The sequence below is a fragment of the Passer domesticus genome, chromosome 15, assembly GCF_036417665.1.
Source record: "Passer domesticus isolate bPasDom1 chromosome 15, bPasDom1.hap1, whole genome shotgun sequence".
Taxonomy (NCBI): Eukaryota; Metazoa; Chordata; class Aves; order Passeriformes; family Passeridae; genus Passer; species Passer domesticus.
In genome coordinates this window covers 14,190,285-14,204,064 of record NC_087488.1, presented here as the reverse complement: position 1 = coordinate 14,204,064, position 13,780 = coordinate 14,190,285, and the positions used below count along the sequence as shown (strand labels likewise).

The following is a 13,780-nucleotide window of genomic DNA, read 5'->3' as shown; positions in this document are numbered from 1 at the left end:
ATGCATTTGTGTATATATATTTAATGTGCCATTCAACAGCCAGTTAATCAGTGCAGAGGCTTCAAGCCTGACACTTCCTCTTGGTGATTCTTTGACCTTCTCTACACAACTCTGTGGTCCAAGATGACCAGAGGAACAATCTTGTAGCTGTAATTCCCTGGAATACAAACTGCAGCAGGCTGATGTCCATGGCAGGACAAAGTGGCTGCATCTCAGTCCACAAGGCACAAATGTATCAATTGACAAGAACAACATAACTAAGAAATTACTCTTTAAATCTGCATATTTCAAAGTAAGGAACTGGGGGAGGTTTCCTCTTCTATGGATAATGAAGATCTGTTATTCTGTTGCAGCTGATTCATTTGGTGCCCCAAACACATATTGAAGACTTTCTAGAATAGGTGCAGAGCTTGGATGAAAGGTTTTTAAACCTATTCCAATTTTGTCTTGCTTTGAAAACCAGTGCTTTGTTCTAAAAGATTTTAAGGTGTATTTCCTTGCTCTAGGACTCACTATCCTTTCCTCTGACTCCCTTCCCTCAGACAGGGAACAAGCAGGAAGCAGACTGGCATCTGTAGTAGGAACCAAGTGAAGGCAGCTATCTTTTGAGCCAGCAGAAAAGCTCTTGTTAATACGATGTTAGCTGCTATTTTTAAAATTGGAAATGAGGTTAAGAATGGTTTGAAGTCATATCAGCCCTGACTACGGCTGTCACATTGAAACAGGATGCCATGGATTCCAGAAGAGACATTACTAGACAGAAGTCATCTGTCTTCAAATACAGACTTTCCCACTTTAAGAAAACATACCCCCCAGAGGCCACTGGAAATAGAGGATGACAAGCTTTAAAAACTGATGCTTACAAACTACTTAGTTTAGAATAAATGATATTTCCTTTCCAAACAAAAAAAAAAAAACAACCCCAAAACAAAACAAAACAAAATAAAAAAAAAAAGGAGAAAAGGTTTGTTTTGGAGGAATTCTATCAAGGAAAGAGCATATGAAATCAAGTCTGCTGCAATTATTCAATCATTGGAACATATCCAAACAAGAGGAAAACGATTTGCACGATCAAACTGGCATTCTTTACTGTGATTCATGTCTAAAATGGCAGGATAATCAGCAAAGGGACGCTTGTTAGTGAGGTGCGTCGCCAGCCCACGCCTCTTACCTGTCATTGTACACTGGTAGTGAGAAACCACTGTTGGGGTGAAGGCTAAAAAAGAAAAAATTAGGGAAAGCAAACTGAATAAAACAAATGTGTGTACATATATTTGTGTGTAAATATTTCTACATAGATACTGTGCGTGTACCCTGAAAGCACAGGTGTGTAAGTAAGCTGGCATGATCTATTTAAAAAAAAAAAGTTAAAAAAAAATCACACACAAGGGTGGCATTTCATGTGAGGGGAACAGAGCCTGTACCACATAAATAAGCCTAAAGGAGCAGACTGTTACATTCTCTACCTAATACAGATCTAACTTTTGATATTATGCACGTTTTTTTGCAGGATTAATAGTAGATATTTCTGTAATTTTTTTGCAATTAAAGATAAAATATTTTTGCTACAATTAGGTGTGGTGCACGTGTTAAACCCACAGTCTGACTCCTGGAAAGGAAGAACATCTCTCTCCCATGGCCTGCACTACTCTCTCTAAAGAGCTCTTTCTTCCCCTTAGTGTTTTTTTGCCACTGAACAAATGGGAGGGACAGGTATGATTAAAAACAGAAACAAGAAATTCAGGCAGGAAAACCAAACCTTGTAATTTCCAAGCTTTTCGTTGTTCTTCTTTGGCAATTTGTTCCATGTCTTTGTCGTATATGTAATCTTGACACATAAAGCAGTATATACCCCCATACAAAAGGTCTATGGCTGCAAAACAGAAGGGAAGTTGGGGAGGAGGAAAAAAAGATGTGAGTTCATAAACCAGAAGGCATTTTAAAGCAGGCTTCCAAGTCAGGCACTCCTTCTTCCAAGCAGGCCACAAAAGAAGAAAAATCTGTACCTTAGAATCTGGAAGGGGAAAAAAAAAGAGAAAAACCCAGACATTTTTCCAGTTTCAGTGTGAGTTATTCAGTTGCTTCTGGCACAGCAAGAAAACTGTGCAGGACAACAAAGCATCAGCTGCCTTCAGGCTGTTTGTAACCCACAATTTACCTTTCCAACACCTGAGTTACCAAGAGGCATCAGGACAGTGACTGACTACAATGCACACAGAACCAGCCCTGAAAGAGTTGATATATGAGTTTGAGCTGTCTTTTCCTAAAACTTCAGCCATTTCTCTTCAAGGCCATTAAAATAATTAGGAAGCACCTAGTTAAAATACAAATGAAGGCTCAAACAGAAGACAGCACTGCAAATTCAAAGCTATTTCTCTGGGGAAAAGCTTTTCCAGGGTAGTTAATTCCACAGGTTACTTCTGTCTCAATTTTTCATTTCACACACCCTTTCAGAATAAACAAATGAACACTGACCAATGTTAAAAATATTTTTCTTGCACAACCTTAAACAAAAGAAAGCCAAGAAACAAAATAAATACCTAACTGAGAAATGTTATTTTACTCCAATATATACCACAGAAAAAGTGCAAAGTAATCATAGTAAACTGCTGATGTTCAGTACATAGATGTGAAAAAACCAACAATCACAGGAAAGTTAAAAATGTGTGGGCACTAACAAATCTTACTAAAACACAATCTGCACCAGCAAACAGCTAAGAAATACATCACCCTTCTCCCTCAAGTGTGGAGCTTTCATTTATTTTCTTTTTAATTCCATTTATTTCCAGATAATAGCATTATTAGAATAGTCTTACTGCAATAGAAACTTGTTTTAAACACAGGAAACCATTACCACATTAGGCAGCCTGCAAGAAACAGCATGGAATTACTCTGAAGTGCTCAATAAGCCAAACCACATGCCAGGCAGCAGGAATTCTGCCATGGATCTCAGCAGGCAAACCCAGGTGAAGTCTCTGTGCTGCCCTGGTAGTGGGGCAGTGCTTGTGGTGAGGGTTTTTGGTAAAGTTCCTTTCTAACCCCATCTCCTCCATCCTTCACAGCCTCTACCCCCTCACAACCTGCTGCCCCTCTCCTTTAGTCCACTGCAAGCTGCTTTTTCTCCTTCCTCTCTTTTAAAATCACCTTTTCAATTATTATATCAGTTGTTTGTTACTTTTCCTATTATTCATTAAGCTAAATTACTTTAAGCAGTTTTCATCTTGCTGATGTGCTCCATTCTTCTATTTTGGCTGTTTGGACCACTCAGTTTGTGGAAGAGGATAAGGACTGTTACCTCATGTAAATCACAAACTCAGGATTTTCATTAATGTAATGTCCCAACACCAGAATACTTCCCCCTGATGCCCAGAGGACTGAATGAACTCCTTTAGCAGAATATCCCAAAAGGAGACAAGACTCTGAGCTGTGGTGGAGGATCAGTAATGAAACACTGTGCAAGTGCAGGAGTGGCATATCACAACTTACAGATTATTAGAGTTCTACAATATTTACTCCATTACTTACTGCATTACCACTTCTGCAGAGTTTTCTACAAAAAAGTTGAAGAAAATCCAAAATAGTGGTCTTAAAACACAAACCCAAATACTTTTAAAACATCCCACCAACAGGCCCCCAAATAACAGAACAGAGCTGGCAGAATATTGAATTTAAAGGACTCTGTGAGCACTAATAGTTCCAATTTACCATCAGAATGTGTAGGCATAGCTATGCTCAGAGGATTCCTTATTTTTCCTTTCTTCCTGGATTGACATGCCTGAGCAATGAAATAGAGATGTCAAGATCTAAACCAACAAGAGAGCAGAAGGAATTTCAGAAGGATCAGAAGTTTCACAGAAACACTGGTGGAGTTAAAGCTGAAATTGTTCAGCACCTGATTAAGGGCTCTTGAGGAAATATCCTCTCTCCAACACACTTATGGGAACAATGCAGTTGTACATTTGCCAACACTTCCAATGTCTTTTTAATGACTGCAAGGGGTTTTGGACAAATTACCTCAAGCACCAGGGGCAAGGCAGCCACACAGGCCTGGCCACAGCATGGAGGAAGGGCAGGACTTTCTCATGGAACCCAAACACAGCTGCCCAGGAAAAGAGTCCACTGGGAAAGTTTGGGAGTTAATTGTTTCAGGTTAATATAATTTGATTTTTTTTCCCTTGAAATACACTTGAACTTTCTTATGCTGGCTGTCTTGAGGTGAAGAAGAGCAGAGGAAGCACTGAAGGGACTGTTTTACTGACAGCAACTCTTCCCAAGCAATTCCTTTGCACTGACTGAAGGTGAACCACACCCAAAGGACAAAGTCCACACAAAACTTTCTCCCTCAAAGGACTGGGGAGAAATAAAATAAATTTCACCTCACTGTTAGGCTAAACTTTTTTTTTGTTTTAAACTGAAGTGCCATGAAGCTCTGTCCCAAACTGAAACGTCTGGCCAGAAAATTCCATAAAAAACAACAGTAAAGCATGAGAATGCACATGTAGCAAACTTCACCACTGGTACTTGTGTTGGTATTTTGGATCACAAAACTAACAAAAAGGCCTCAAATTCATAAAAAGTTTGGGAGCTACCAACCTAGGAATAAGGCTCAGGTGTTTTGGGTTAGCCCACTGCCAAGTCTGCCAGCATGTCCCACATTCCTCAGATGAGCATCTCTTTTAGGGAGCTCCCGTGGAATGGCTGCTACTGCCAACTGCCAGAATCTGCTTTTCCTAAAACTACTCCAACCCTTCTCTCAGGAAGGTACAGGGGGATGAAATCAGTGAACTTCAGTTTTAGCTTAACGCACGCACAGAATTTATTATCCTTGGAAAATAAAATATACAGCAAGTAGAAATCTACCTTTTTTCACAAGGAAGAACCAAAAGCTTAAAATAATCACAATGTCATTTTATTAAATTTGATCAATCTAGATTCCTGGTTTAGGAATTCAAAATACCTACTTGGTGATCACAGGCAGAGCAATTTAAGAATGAAAAGACCTCTTGGAATGTAACATTTTTCTCTGCTTTTATACCTTCTGTCATGACAACAAGCTTCCCCTCCTTTAAAGTCTCATCTGCTTGGACTCCTTTACATACAAAATTATAAGCAGCTGCAACCCAAGAGAGGAATGAAAATATATTTTATTTTTCTTTCAAAAATAAAACTATCAGCCTGGAGAAACAAGGAGGCAGCACAGAAGATCATGCAGGAACAACAACAACTTTATCTATGGAGCAAGGAACACTAAGTTTTAAAAAACAACATCTCTGGGGTGAAAGTTTAAATCTGGCAGCAAGAAGTCTTCAAACTGCATCTGGGAGCCAAGTAAAGTGTTTTAGTTAAGCCCAAGCGCTTTGCTTTTCCAACAATATCCACTGATGTCCTTGTGAAAATGTTAGAGACCAGAGATGATGGGAATGCAACAAAAGCAGGGAAGTGTGCCACCTCCAGAGTGAGCATATCCTCATCCAGGTAAAAAACCTTGGATATCCAGTTTTTGAAAGATCCAGGTGAAAAGAACTGACTTTGCTCAGCTGGGAATGGGATACTTCACCATAATATTTGATACCATTCATCAGATAAAAGATATTTGTGAATCATGTTGTGGTATCATCTCCCTTGGATCACTGGATGCACTCAAGTAGAAAAAAACATCCAGCAGCAACTCAGAATTCAGGTCAGTTTTCACCTCCACTGAAATTAATTCCTTTGTGAATTTCTAAGGCTCAGTCTTGGCATATTATCAACCTCAAATCAACACGCTCTGTGTTCTATGCAAGAAACCTGCATTTCCTTCAACTTCTGTAACAAAGGAGGCTAAATTAGCAATTCTTTCAGACCATTTTAAGCCAACATCCAAAGCTAATTCGTGCTCCCTGATTTCTCACCTTGAGTGTTAATCATTAAACCCATTCCAGGTAATTGGCTCAGGTTCCCAAGAAGTGATTTGTTAAACTTCAGCCAGTTCTCCACTGGATCTTGTCTCTGATCTGTCAGCACAAAGCAGGCATCTGATTGCCTTCCTCCTGATTTCCTAACACCTGGAATCTGCACCACAGGTCAGAATTCCTGAACTGGTAAGAAGGGAGCAAAAGAGGTGGAAAAGGGACTACTCCTGCTAAATTAGGATCCAACCATTGAGAACTCCAGGTATTTACTGTCAGAGGAAAAAAAAAAAAAAAAAGAAAAAAAGAAAAAAAAAAAAAAGAAAAAAAAACCCCAAAACTTCCTTCTGTTGCCAAAATCTTTTAATCCACATTAAAAACTACAGTCATAGTCAAGCATTATCCTTCCCTCTCACATTCAGTATCTTCTAATACTCGAGGTAGAACTATTCCATTAAGGGCTGCTTTTCCTTATTTTTTCAAACCAGGAGCCAACAGGTGAGAAGTGTTTTTGTGGCTCTGAAGTCTCCAAGATGCCTATTGGCCCCATATGGATCTAGAATTTTAATGTTTTAATTCATTTTGCTTGCAATCCAAACATGGCAAGCACCCAATACTATCCTGCAAACCACTTAACACCAGGAGCCAAATGGGCAGCCCCTGTGCTGTACACTCTGTGATGGTTTAGGGTATCATCCTACAACTCCATATGAATCCAAGCCAGGAAAGATAAGATGAAGAAAAAATGTCCTTGTGTCCCTGAGGAATCTAGATAGAAAATGTGCTTTTAACTGTTAATTTACAGGAACCACAGCGTGTCAAACCATTTTATGTTAAATTGTTATGAGTGGAATATTAATTCCAGCTCCTTGACCTTATTCAGAAATACATGGATTGTAAGCCCTATAGCAGTGGGTTTTTATGCAGCTATGAGTGTATGAGTATCAAAAAAAAAAAAAAACAACAACAGAAAATATTCACTCAAAAAGAATACTAAAACTTCATCTGGTGTCTGCCCAGGAATTTTCAGTCCCAATCAGGAAACTGATAAATTAATCACTGCTGCAGTTTTGAGATGAACTTTATAGTACCAACCTCTCTTCTCTTTTAGAGCTACTGCTCACAGACATCTTCCTGCTTCTGCTACTCTGGGACTAAGTTACTGTGTATTTTCCTTCACTGAGCAGCTGTAGAAAAGATAAGGAAGAGACCATCAATTTTTACAAGGACAGAACCCACCAGCAGATTCTCCAGGTGCTGAACCTGATTTGGAAGGATTGTTTAGGAAGATGACAGAGTATGTTGATGGCACACATTAATTTAGGATAATCAAAATAGCTGCAGAAAGATTTCAAGTTACTGAGCAAATAGGCAATAGCACCAAGAGTGAAACTCCAACCACTAAAGAGGCAGACAAGTAACACCAATAGAAAAGAACTTCTGGAGTCCCTGAATTTAACTCTCAAGTAACAATATCAGCTCTGTGTTGAACAGCAGGTTAAGAAGCATAAAATAGAAGTCATGGAAGTAATAACTGAGAATGCAAGTCATTAGCACAACCAACTGTCTTAACCCAAAGGGCTGGCACCAGAAATAGAAACATCAGAACTGGAAAAGTGAAGTATGATGATGATATTGAGACTCATACCAGTTTCAATAAGTTAAAAATTGTTCAGGTTTGTACAGCCAGGGAAAAGGAAACATCTGAGAGGATCAAAACCAGGAAAAATCCCAGAGGAGCTCAGTAAGGACTTTGCTCTCACCATTTCACAGCTCCTCACAAAAGACACACAGAGCCCAGTGGGAGTATCAGACTTTCCTGGAGGCTGACTGAGAGGGACTGAGCAATGCAGAGATGAAAAAAGCAGCTCCTACAGCTGGATCTTGCCTCACCTACCCATCACCCACATCCACAGCTCACAGATATATTACATTAAGTCCAGCATTATTAACATACATTGAACAGGGAGGCAGATTCAAGAGCACAGGTATCAGATTGTGAATGCCTAATTCAGATGGTTCAGGCAGGCAGAGACAGCAAGGGATGTATTTAAAACCAGTCTGCAATATGATGCTGGAGCCTCCTGGAAGAGCTGCAAACACATCCCTGCCATGCTCAGACAGCTGTTACAGCTGAAATCCAGGGTATTTCTTACAACTGTGATTAAGTGTGCAGCTCCTGCCTGTCTCCATGGAGACTGATGTTGGCTCAGCAAAAAGTCACCAAGTGCTTTAAAATAATTCCTCTTCGTTTTGAAATTTCAAAGCATTTAACTTGTTTTTGCCTATCAGATGTTATTTTCCCAACTAAAACTGCAGCAGGAAAAGCAACCAAAAGCACTAGTAAAAGTACAAGAATATTTTTAATGCTCATTTTACATGCAGCTGGAAATTAAACACCAAAATATACATTAAAAAAACCGAGAAAGGAATCTCCAAAACTAGAAATCAAGCAGTCACTTGCACAATCTTCACATTATGAGTATTTGTGCACCAAGTAATTTATGCACCAAGTAATTTATATTTAGCTGCAGAAGAATCCTTTTTGGGATGATTCAGTTAAATATGTTTTGGCTTAATTGACTCTTGCCCTTTTTATCTAAAGGCTATTCCTTTTGGGACATACCTTTTCTGACACAGCCTTCATTGTCTAACACCAGGACAATAACCACAACACTCCCTAAGCAAGAGCAACTTTAAGAATCTCCCTCCTCCACCATCCAGTTTTGGTTTTCCTTCAAGGAAACACAAGCTAATTCACTACAGGAGAAAACAGCAAATTCTGTCTTGCAGAAAAAATAACCTGAATTTAAGCTTCCCAAATACATAAACAGCAGCTGAGAATGTGTGCAATTATAAAGCTTTTTTAAAAGGTTTTCCATAAATATGGTGAGTTTAGTGGTAAAAATATTACAGTGTTTACAAAGTGTCCACAGATAAACAGGTAAATACTGTCGACAGTCTCAATTTAGCACAGTATTTTTTAAACCTTAAATGTGGCCATAAACTTATATTAGCACAAAAGGTTGCTTATATATATATATATATACACACCCACACAGAATTTCTTCAAGTTTACCTCAAATAATTTGCACTTCCATGTTGCTAAAGATGCCAAAAAAAAAATCAGCTAATGAATTGGCTTTAAAAGCTCTCTGAGATCACAGTCTGCAAAAAGCAATTAGAAGATGTCACAGAGGCTGGGTTGGTATTTTCAGTTTTCAAAGAATGGCTGAGGTTGGTAGGGACCTCTGAGGTCACCTTGTGATGGCTCCTGCAGGGCCATCCAGCACATCCAGCCTGCCCAGGCCCATGTCCAGGGACATTCTGAATATATCTGGGGACAGATCCTCCACAACCTCTCAGGGCAACTTGTTCCAAGCCTTGGTCACCCTCACAGTTGTGTGATAATCAGACACAACTTCCTGTACTTCACTTTGTCCTCCTTGCCTCCTGGGCACCACTGGAAAGAGCCCAGGGCACTTTTTTAACCCCACTTTCAGGTATTTGGACCCATTCATGAGGTTCTCCTGAGCCTCCCCTGTGAGCTGAGCAGCCCCAGAGCTCTCAGCCACACCATGATGGAATTCTCAGTACTATTTTCCAGTATTCTATTTTTCAAGACATTTACAAACTTCAACTATACCACTACTGAGCCTCATCTTTTTCTTTCTTGACACATATGGAGGAAGAAACTCTAACGATCTGCTGGTTTAAATAATCTTTTCCATAAATAGTAAACTTACACACCCGTTTCTTAAGCACAGGAGTACACAGCTCTGTTGGCCTTCTGGAGCTTCTCTGTCTTCATGGAAAATAAAGACAGTTTGTTCCATAAGCACTTTAGGATAAATTAAATTAGGAATGGTGGCCACGCTGGTCAAGAGGAAATTTATGCCATGAAATAATGCCTTTTTTTTTCCTGTTTCTTACATCACTCCACTAAGAAAGTATTTGAATTTGGAGAAAAATTATATCCATCCATTTTAAAACAGAATTTTAATATAGATCAGGATTTTGCATTATAACTCAAAAATGTTCTGAACTATAAGCAATAGGTAATTTGAAACAAAACCAAAGGCTTTTGGTTTTGAACACGAAACAGCACCAAAGCTGACAGAACAGAAAAACTTGTTGGCCTTGAAAACAGCATTTTATGAGACAGCTGAGGGAAAAGTACTCCATATGAATTAAATGGTTTGTTACTACTTAGGTTACTGACCCCAACAGAAATAAGAAGCCAATACAGAAAAATGAAGAAACTCCCCCCGCCTCCAAACTTGAGCAGTTTAAATAATTCTGATTGCTACTTGATTAGCCTTCTTTGTGATAGAAATGATGGGTGTTTTCCTCAGCAATAAAAGAAGTGAACATGACCTCCTGAAAAAAAAAGTTCACTGAAATAAATGTTCTAGTTCCAGGCATCAAACCAATCATTTTTAACACTTAGGAAAAAAACCCCAAAACACTGCCTCCTCACATTTTTATATATAACATTAATTCATAAATACCAAGATACTAAGGAAATTTTAAGCTGTGAAGATAAACTGAACAGTGATGCAATGGAAGTTTAAGCAGCAGGTTTAGAAAAATACCACTAAACTAACCCAACCCCAAATAAAATTACCTCTCTGCCTAATGAGGTAACTACAAGAAAATATCACTTTAGTGGCCTGGAATGGACAGGGATAACAGAGAGGATGATGAGAACTCACCTAAATTGTGTCGCTTTGTCTTCGCGTGCTCGTGAATATGTTTCTTTGTAAAACAGCCAAAGAAGACACAGTAGAGGCAAGAGTGGAGTCTGTTCAGGTGGGCACCACACATATGACAAATGCACGACTTTGCCTGAAACAGCAAAACAGACACAGATGGTGAGTGCCAGACATCCCCCAGCCCAGGTAACCGGGCACAGCTCTCATGGCCTCCATTCCCTTTCACTCTGGAATGCTGCACAACAGCAGGGAAACTGTTCTGTCCTCATGTGCAAAACCAGCAGCTGGACAGAGAGAGAAAACTCCTCCATTTGTCCAACAGACTTCCAAGTCCTGTCAGGGAGCAGGTCTCATGATTCAGATGAACACCAGAACCCAGGGAAAGGAGTGCCCAGCACAGAGCTTAACTGGTGAAGAGGCAGGAGTTGGGGTGGTGGGACCATGGCAAAAACTCTGCTTTTTCACAGCACCGACCTCCCTGATGCTCTCAAAAGCTGTAATAGAACTTGAACATTAAAATGTGTGTGGGTATATGATATCTCATTTCTCTGTCAGGAGATTCTGCCAGATTCCCTCATTAGATTTTTCTACATTAGTCCAAAGAACAGTGCCATAGTATCAAATCCATACCAGTCAGAGTTACAGAAGTTGCCTTTGCCATTCTGAGACTGGCTTCGGACCAGGAGCTGAAAGCAACGAGCTGAACAATTCCCAAAACTACCCAGAATGGGCAGGTCTGAGGAAAGTTGCCCTGATTCATTGGAAATTAATAAGGACACACCCCTGATATGACAGTCTGTGATAGCAATACATTTTAACAAGTGAGTCTTAAGACTAAAAAAAGGTTACTGGAAGGTTAAATAGACTTTTTAACTCTTAATCATATTTGAAGCACTCTAAGCCAACAGCATCCAAACTCATCTCTTAGCATTAAACTAAAGTACCTCAATAATTTTAATTACTCTGTTTAATAAGAGACTTAAGAGAGTTTTGAGAGTAAGTCTTTCACTCAACCACATTGGAAGTAATTTAGGTTCAATACCATCTGACTGGAAGTTACAGACAGGAGAAATTCCTTGCAGCAAATTCACTTTTCATCTCGGAACTGCATTCAGACCTATGTCTGAGGGCAACCAAACTTCTGTAACAGCTTAGAGCTACAAAGAACACTTAGAGGTGTGTCTCATTTTACAGCCTAATCTGAAAATACTATTTCTTTGCTTGTCAATATAGAAGGACTCTTTTCTCTTCATACTAAAATGAATAAAAACTGGGATTACTAAAATACTAAGATATAATCTAACCCAGGCAGTGTATTTCATCAAAAACAACCCACAAAATTCTTCAGTAATATTTGCCCAGTCTGCCACGACTTAAAATTACTGCTGAATAAATGATGCACAATCTTGTTCTCTAGTCTGGCATTTTTCTCTCAGAATACTTTTGGCTTTTTTAAAAAAACCCTCAAAGCAGCTTGCAATATGTTGCACCATGTAATTTATTTTCAAGCTCCTACAAATTAAGACTCAAATTCTGAATCTCACATGTTGTGTATTCAAAGTTATCATAAGTTGTTAGGGGAAAATGTTGAATCGAACTCCACACACCTACAGAAAGAAATATTTTAGAGTTGGGCCAAAAAAAATTCACCACCACCAGCACAATTTCCATCTTTAGAAAAATGCTGCAGAACTGTCAAACTGTTGCCTAACGGCCGCTCGTTGGCTGCAAAAGCTAAATAGGATCAGCCTATCTGTTAAGATTGCTGCTATGACAACAACTCCAGCAAGCAGCTATTTTACTGAGCCAGCTAAAAATAAATCTTTTAGCATTAAATGTATTGTAAACACATGACATAACAAGCATGTAAAAGCTGGTCATTTTAGGCTAAAAGGCAGAAAATTTGTGTCTTGAAGAGTTTTTATTGCAATGGAAATGAAGAGAAATTGAAGAATTGTGTAAGGAATTTAGTGATACGTTGAAAGAGCAGTTCAATGACCTCTTGAAAGGAAGCTATTTCATCCATATCCTCTGTTTGTTCAGTATAGCTCAAGATGGCTTTTCAAAAGTTGTAAGAAAACAAGGTTAAAAGACAGAGTGTGGAAAGAAATCAATATCAAAAACCATAGTGGCCATTCTTAACCAGATTAGCTGTCTCCTTGTCCTCTGTCTGTGCTTTTAAACAATTTGCTAAGTTAAAACAAAGCTGTCACTCTCCTACCCCACCCCAAATAATCAAATTACTTTGTTTCATAATACTCCCACCCTGCTCACATCTCTTGAGGCTACAGTCTAAGATGAAACAGAATACTGCAAATGAGTAATGAGAAGCACTCGGATCCATACAGTCACCAGCTTGTTTTAAAACAGCATTCAACTTTTTAAAAAGGCAAGTTAGGTCTTGCTTATGGTCTGGATACTTTAGGGAACTCAACCAAGATTTCAGCTACAGAATCAATCTATCACTTCTCCTCCCCCAAGACACAGGAACATCCGGATCTTCCTTATCCCAGAGTTTTCCCCTTCCTTCACTCTCTCCCACTATTATTCTGCTCCCTTCCTTTATCATCCTCACCCTCAGGTACCCCACTCTCCATCTTTCACCCCATCACACACAATCCCTCATCTTCACGTCCACAGCCAGTTTGAAGGAACTAAACTAAACCTCTGTCTGTCCCCTTTATTTTTACCCTGATATTCCAACAAACCACACACAGAAACCAGAAGAGGCCATGAATGTTTTCCTCCTGGAAGATAATAATCACTTTTTTAAATGATAGGAAAGAATGGTCCTGCACAATACAAATGGTGTATGCACATACACAGAGTTACTGAGTTCTGACAGCATCTCAATTCCTCTGCAGCTGAGGAATTCCCTCAATTCCTGCATTGCTTCCAGGGCTGGGCTAACTCACAGGCCCAGCCCCAGTGGTTTTGTACCCTCTGCAGAGGAGGTTCAGCCCAGCAAAAGAGGGTGCAAACATTAGTGCATGGCACACACAGGGGAACTGGCTGTGATCACCTGTAAGGCAAGGCAAGGGTCCACCTCTAAAAAAAACTGCTCTCAGTGCTGTGAACAGTCATGATACAAAATGAGTTAAAAAAGAAAGCAGCAGGCATCACTAGGTCAAAACCTAGAGTGCTGACACTCCAAATCTTCCCAAATTGTCAGAACAG

General features: G+C 39.4%; 1 protein-coding gene across 4 annotated transcripts in view; it reads right to left on the bottom strand.

Annotated features, from left to right (window-relative positions):
- Window positions 1-13,780, bottom strand: part of USP22 (ubiquitin specific peptidase 22) — an 89,683-nt gene that overhangs the window by 46,690 nt on the left and 29,213 nt on the right. For 2 of the 4 annotated variants that reach the window (XM_064390669.1, XM_064390667.1), the window contains exons 2-4: window positions 10,604-10,736; window positions 1,760-1,873; window positions 1,172-1,216 (exon numbers count right to left, since the gene is read on the bottom strand). In XM_064390669.1, coding sequence (XP_064246739.1) covers window positions 1,172-1,216; window positions 1,760-1,873; window positions 10,604-10,715 — 271 coding nt within the window. In that variant the 5' untranslated portion in view covers window positions 10,716-10,736. Of the gene's footprint in view, window positions 1-1,171; window positions 1,217-1,759; window positions 1,874-6,983; window positions 7,076-10,603; window positions 10,743-13,780 lie in introns of those variants that run through there. The other 2 variants (XM_064390670.1, XM_064390668.1) reach the window with 2 other exon arrangements.